Raw genomic sequence first — 7,454 nt, forward strand, 5'->3', positions numbered from 1 at the left:
ACAATTGAAATAGTGTTGATTGTGAATTCAAGTTTTATTGGTTGTGAATTCAAAACTTGAATAAGTGTTGGTTGTGAATTCAAGTTTTATCGGTTGTGAATTCACAACTTGAAATAGTGTTGGTTGTGAATTCACGCGAATTCACAACCAACACTTGTTATTCACAACCAATACTTGAATTCAGTTGCAAATTCGAGTTGAATTCACAACCAGTGAACAGTGGGTATTTGTAAAAATTTTATATGTAAGGGTAAAATGGTAAATGTGGGTATTTTTTTAAGTTTTTATATTAGTGGGTAAAATTTATTTTTACTATATAAAAGTGGCTACTCTTATATATTAACACTTATATTTATAGTATACTAATAATCATTTATGATTTTATTGGTATTTACACTTATATATAAAACATTGCTTTAGATTTGATTGCGAGTTTTGACCTCTCACGATCTCATCAGAGATGAGTCATTTTTGTATATTTTCACTGTTTCCTTAATTTTTATAAGTATTATTCACTCGACCACCCATTAAAAAGGGCATCCTAGACGGCAATGAAATTCAACCCAAAACGATCGTATATGTTAACACACGGGCAATCTCAAGAGATCCTGAGTACTGGAAAAATCCAGACGAGTTCATGCCTGAGAGGTTCTTAAATAGCAATATCGACTCAAAAGGAAAAGATTTCGGACTCACTCCCTTTAATTTGTATCGATCGGGCAGGAGAATGTGCCCCGGCACTGGCGGATCTAGCATGGTGCATGGGTGCAACTGCATCCCAAAAAAAAAAAAAATTAATAGTATTAATATTCATGTATAAATTATTTTATATTTAAGGTTTGCACCCCCCAAATAAAAGTTTTAATCAAAAATAAAAGAAAAATTCAATTTTTAAAATCCTAAATTCCATTGGCCCAACTAAAAAGAGAGCCATTCATCTCTTTCTTTTTCATTCTTTTGATCGAGCCCATCAGTTAATCAATCCTTTACCTCAATTCTTAATTAAATAAAAAAATTGAACGTACACATTTTGTATTTGGAATGCAGAGTTATTACTAATTATATTTGTATTTTAGTATAAAAAAAAAGAAAATGTCTAAAATGTAATGAAGGCCTAAAAAAAATTCCCGGGGGCGGAACCCCCGTAAAAGTTCAACCCCCTCAAAAAAATCCTAGCTCTGCCAGTGTTTATAAGATTATTTTTTGCACCCCCAGTTTTTAAATCCTGGATCCGCCACTGTGCCTCGGTAAGGTTATGGGACTTGTGAATGTGGAGCTTGCAGTTGCAAATTTGGTCTATAGTTCCGACTGGGAATTGTTGTTAGGGATCCGACCAGAAGATGTGCATACAGAGACAACGAAAGGACTAGCAGTGGCCAAGAAAAACACACTTCTACTTGTTCCTAAGAAATATGGTACGTACTGTTTAGGAACTTGTCATGTACTGTTCTTCTGTTAGGACTCGTTTGATATGTGATACAGAATAAGACATGATATGTTTGACTAGTATATCTCCACATCCACTAGTTGACTCAATGTGCCTAAATCTATTAATACATCATTGTCACGTGGCTTTCTAGCACGCTGAGTCATCTCCAAGCTGCAAGCAAAGATTTTGTAGGATAGAAATGAGAAAAAATTGTTTGATTATGTATTTTATTGTAATTTTTGAACCTCTCCAGAATGTATATATAGAATAATGCATTTCGCATAGCATGAATAAATAAAAATCATGTGATATGATCATCCATCTCAGCCATATGACATCCCATAGTAGAATACAATCAAGCCGTAGATGCACATATGAAAAAAATGTTAGTGATATTGAGGGAAAAAGAGAGATCGGCTATCGGCGAACGCGCGCGTTCTTCAACAGTCTAGTGTCAAGGGCGGGAGATAGTGAGTTACGAGCGTGAGATAAAGAGAGAGAAATTAGGGTATAGCGAGCGAGCGGCCGCACATATATGAGCGAGAGTGACCGGCGGCTGTGGCGCAAGAAAGTGACAGACTAGTCCGGCTGCAATGGTTCCATTTCAAAAAAATATACTCATATGAGAATAACACGGGTTTTAAGAAATACTATCATATTAAAGTGTATTGTGGCAAAAAAAAATGGGTCCCACTTTATGAAAAGTAGGTGATGAGAGTGTGTAAAAATAGAGAGAGATATGCTTTTGTGAGATAACCCAAAATAACAAAATGAGTTGTTTTTACGAGACAAAAAAGTATCTATGTTTTCCTACTATGAATTAAATTGTTGTTGTAATTGGTCTATAGTTTCTTCCCCTTCCTACTATGAATTAAATTGTTGTTATAATTGGTCAATAGATTCTTCCCCTTCCTACTATGAATTAAATTGTTGTTATAATTGGTCAATAGTTTCAGGGGTAGAAATTCGACACGTAGATATATGCACAATTTAGTTCTTGCTTGAATTAAATTGTTGTTATTGACGGTTATCTTAATTGTTTAATTATATTTTACTTTTTTATCATTTTATTTTAAAATAACATCATATATATAACCGTTGATTATTAGATGCAATGTTATAAATTAATCTTAACCTCCGACTTATAACAACAAACACATAAGTCTAATGTCTATTATCATATTTTTATGCTAATGGACCACAGGCAAACATAAAATTACAGATACAATCCATACAACCACAAACTTTAACAAAAAACAAAAAAAAAAAAAAAAAAACAGTGTCAATATGTGAGTTATGATAATATGAATTACATGAAGCCCAATTTTTTTTTTTTTTACTTTGGAGAGTTGGGCAGGGGGAGCAGTGGGGTTTGAACCCGAGATCTCACTGTTCACACACAGAAGGTCGCACCGCTTGATGTTCCCTTGGGGACATGAAGCCCAATTTATTTGAAAAAGTAACAAGCAGCTGTATTTAAAGCATGATGGGAATAGCCCTGAGAGGGATTTTCTTCTGCAGTACTATCCCAAACACATCTTCTCTTTGGAGTTGTTTGGATTGAGCCCCTCTTTCAAGTTCCCAATCGAAGTTATGACACAGAGTGGCCACCATACAGTGCAGCATACGGGTAGCCAGCGGCATCCCGGGGCAAATCCTTCGCCCCGAACTGAACGGAATCAGCTCAAAATGATGGCCCTTAAAGTCTATATCGCTATCTAAAAATCGCTCAGGCTCAAACCTCTCAGGATTCTTCCATACGCTGGGATCTCTCGAAATTGCCCAAAAATTGACAAATACTTTTGTATTTTTGGGGATTATGTATTCATTAACTCGCGTTTCCTCTTCCGCCAAGTGAGGAGCTAATAGAGGCGTGGTCGGGTGAAAGCGGAGGCCTTCTTTGATGGTTGCTCTCAAGTATGGGAGTCTCGCGATGTCTGATTCTTCCACTATCTTCTTCCCTCCAACAACACTCTTGAGCTCTGCTTTCAGCTTCGCCAGTTTGTCGGGGTGGAGTAGTAATTCCACCATTGCCCATTCCGCCGTGGATGAGTTTGTATCTGATCCTGCAATGATTAGGTCCTATATATACATCATGAGTCTAAATTAATATGGAAAAAAAAATTACTAAAGTATATGCAGATGCTCACCACAAACATATGCTTAATTTCTTCAAGGCTCAAATCACATTGATTTCCTAGGGAGAGGTCTAGTAGGGTTTCGAGAACATCATTCTTTTTTAGGTAATTGGAGGCCTTTCGCGCTTGCAAGCGTTGGTCGATGAGGCTCTGGACTAAGTCCAGTAGAGCCCCGAGGTGATGTGTGAGCTTTCGTTTTATTCCTTGCAGATCCAAAGGAGCGAGGATGGGGAAGAGATCTGATACATCGGGAACCCCCAGGTGGTTGGTGAGAGCTCTCACATGCTCCATCAATTTCTTATGATCTGAAGCGTCGTATTCGATGGAGAAAAGCGTGGCCAACATGAGGTTGCTCATGGCGGTGAAGGTGGCTTGCCCGACATTCATGGCGCGGCCTTGGCGGCTACACTCGCTCACATGGTCAGTCAGCTTCTGCAGCCTCTCTCGTCGCATATCTTGAGTGGCTTCAAGAGCTCGACTGGAGAAGAGTTGCTCGCTTTGTACCCTCCGCAGTTTCTTCCATCGATTGGAGGTGGCGGGCGACCAGTTCATCGAGAGCTCGTCGTGGCCGAGCACGTGCATTGCGTGGGAAACAAACGACTTGGAGAAAACAAGGCCTTGCTTTACCAATATCTCCTTGGCCAGTTCGGGCGACGAAACCACCACCACGAATTCATTCCCGAGCTTCATGGACATGATAGGGCCGTAAGTTTTGGCGAGGTGGGCGAAGGACTTGTGGGGGGTTTTGCCGAGTTGGAGCATGCTGCCGATGATTTGCAGACGGCTCGGCCCCGGAGGGAGGGAGCCGCCTCCCGACCGCCACCTTGAGTAGAAGGCCCATGCTGCTACGAAGGCTAGGGATACAACAATTAAAACTTCCATTCTTGGTTTAATTCTTCTTTTGCTTCCTCTCGCCATCGCTATTTATATACACTTGAACTAGTATTAATCTCTCATAAATAAACTAATTTAATTAATGCCAATTTTTCAAATTCAAGATTTACTTCAAAGATTTTTATATTAATTTTCGATGTTTTTAGTTAAACACAAATAAAGAACTATATATTTTACAAGTTTTTACTTTTTACAATTTTTATGCATCAAAATTCACTTATACGACTCCAAAGCTTATTAGTTGGACATATAACTGATTTGTGCGAAATGTGGTGATTGGTGATTGGATATATATATATATATATATATATATATATATATATATATATATATAGAGAGAGAGAGAGAGAGGTTCAAGAAAGAACCATAAATAAAAAAAGAACAGAGAACCATTTTTAGCCATTCGATCATCAAGATCTACGGTGGATGTATCATCTTGTTGGATGAATGCAGATCCTGGGATCGAATCCTGAAGGGAGCAATTTTTTTTATTTTTTTGAGTGCATTAATTTTGACAACGAATGCATTAATTTTTACAGTGAATGCATTAGATTTGATGGTTCTCACGTTCTCACAAATAATGTAGTTCTCTCTAGAACCACACCCTATATATATATATATATATATATATAGGCTAAAGTTCAATGAAGAAGGCCTAAATGTAAGAAAGAAGAGAGAAGTAATCTAATCCGTTGATCTTATCTAATCTAACGGACATGATTTATTCACGCCATGTTCAACGGATTTTTTCGTTGAACATATGGGGGGTCGAAACCCAGAACCCCCAAAAATATTGTATATGTTCACGAATGTTCAACGAAAAAATCCGTTGAACATGGCGTGAATAAATCATGTCCGTTAGATTAGATAAGATCAACGGATGAGATTACTTCTCTATTCTTTCTTACATTTAGGCCTTTTTCATTGAACCTAACCCTATATATATATATATATATATAGGGGAAGGCTACAGTAAAAACACTTCTTAAAATATAAAAATAAACGTTTTTTAATGTACGAATTTTATCCAACATGGTTACGAATTGTGAAAAATAAATTTTTGCTACCTTTGGGATTCGAACCCAGGACCACGAATTCATCCAAAAGGGTTACGAATCAACCGTAGATCTTGATGATCTAAGGGCTGAAAATCATTTATATTTTATACACTTAAGAGTGTTTTTATTATAACCCTCTATATATATATATGCAAGTGATCATGTCATGTTATACTCTTTGAGAATTTTTAAGAATAATACTATATATTATTAAAAGTAAATGTAACTTGTCATTACAATGTACAAATTGCCAGTTACATTTTCAAACGTTATAATTTTTATGACATGAATATTAGCTACCAATTCCTCATGATACTAATAAATACTTTTTTGTAGTGATGTACGTGTATCATTACGGTCTCACTACAAAAAAACACGCGTTTAACGATCGAAATTAACGACCGACATTTTCGGTCGTTAATTTTGCGGCCTTAACGACCGATTTACGACCGTTTCACGACCGATTTTATTTTTTATTTTTTAACGACCGAAAATTCGGTCGCTAATTATTTTTTTAATATTTTAATATTTTAATATTTTATTTTTATTAACGACCGAAAATTCGGTCGTAACAATTATTTTTTTATATTTTAATTTTTTTTATTTTAACGACCGAAAATGCGGTCGTTAATATATATATTTTTATTTTATTTTATTAAAAAATTAATTTTTTTTTTAAAATTAATTTTTTTAAAAAAAAATATTTTTTTTAACGACCGAATTATTCGGTCGTTAATATTATTTTTTTTAATTTTTTTAATTTTTTTAAATAAAAAAATATTTTTTTAAAGACCGAATTTTCCGGTCGTTAAAATTATTTTTATTTATTTTTATTTATTTATTTATTTATTATTTATTTAAATTTTTTTATTAACGACCGAATAATCGGTCGTTAATATTATTTTTTCAATTTTTAAAATTTTCAAATTTCGTTTTTATTTTTATTTATTTATATTTTTTGATTATTAATATTTAATATTTTTGATTATTTTTCTTTTTAAATTTCGTTTTTATTTAAATATGGGTTAAAGTACATATTCACCCCTGAAGGCGACACCCCTAGAGCATTGGGCTCCCCAGACTCGGTCGTGGCGCGTTGACCTCCCTGAACTCTCGGAAAAAGGGTGCAAATACACCCCTGAACTCTCGGAAAAAGGGTGCAAATGAGGGGTTTATTTGCACCCTTTTTCTGAGATTTCAGGGAGGTCAACGCGCCACGACCGAGTCTGGGGAGCCCAACGCTCTAGGGGTGTCGACTTCAGGGGTGAATATGTACTTTAACCCTTTAAATATTATTAATATAAATATTTAATTATTTTTTATTAATTTTCTATTTAATTATTATTTTCAAATTATAGAGAATATTTTAAAAATGATTGTTATTTTCATAATATTATTCTAAAAAAATAGATAATATTTATTATTAATAAAAATGTGATATTATTTACAAATAATAATAAATTATTAGATTTATTGGATTCATTATAATAAATTATTAGACTTATTAGATTTTCTAAATTATTAGATTCATTATTTTCAAAATATTAATAATTTTATTATTTTAAAATAATAAAATTATTTTTGAAATATTAATTTTATTAATATTGATTTAATATTGATTTTGTTGTATATTTGCTTGTTATTTTTCATACTCATATTTTCTTTTCTTTTTTTAATTACGATAATATTAATTTTTTATTATTTTAAATTCGATCGTATATTTACCGTCAATATTTCGCCGGCACCACAAATCTTAGTTATTATCTCGACATATTATAAGGTTATGAATGATTAATGATATTTTATATTGAATTAGAATTTAAATGAATTAATAGGTACTATATATATCAATAATACGAGTGTTCTGTACTGGTGACTACTCGAGAGGAACTTCAAGGTTAAGCGCTCTTGACTTAGAGCACAAGTAAGATGGGT

At 34.0% G+C, this 7,454-nt stretch overlaps 1 protein-coding gene across 1 annotated transcript; it reads right to left on the reverse strand.

The window, feature by feature from the left end:
• Positions 1-2,868: 2,868 nt before the first annotated feature.
• Positions 2,869-4,455, reverse strand: LOC131000178 (carnosic acid synthase-like). Its single transcript, XM_057925953.1, has 2 exons — positions 3,580-4,455; positions 2,869-3,511 (listed from the first exon to the last, which is right to left on the reverse strand). Exons 1-2 carry the CDS (start codon positions 4,447-4,449, stop codon positions 2,906-2,908), a joined length of 1,476 nt encoding a protein of 491 aa, XP_057781936.1. The 5' UTR covers positions 4,450-4,455; the 3' UTR covers positions 2,869-2,905.
• Positions 4,456-7,454: the final 2,999 nt, after the last annotated feature.

This window comes from Salvia miltiorrhiza, chromosome 8 (assembly GCF_028751815.1).
Source record: "Salvia miltiorrhiza cultivar Shanhuang (shh) chromosome 8, IMPLAD_Smil_shh, whole genome shotgun sequence".
Classification (NCBI taxonomy): Eukaryota; Viridiplantae; Streptophyta; class Magnoliopsida; order Lamiales; family Lamiaceae; genus Salvia; species Salvia miltiorrhiza.

Coding starts and splice junctions, on each gene's coding strand:
- LOC131000178 (XM_057925953.1), bottom strand. CDS start 4,449: ATGGAAGTTTTAATTGTTGTATCCCTAGCCTTCGTAGCAGCATGGGCC. Junction 3,512..3,579: donor AAATTAAGCATATGTTTGTG/GTGAGCATCTGC, acceptor ATGTATATATAG/GACCTAATCATTGCAGGATC.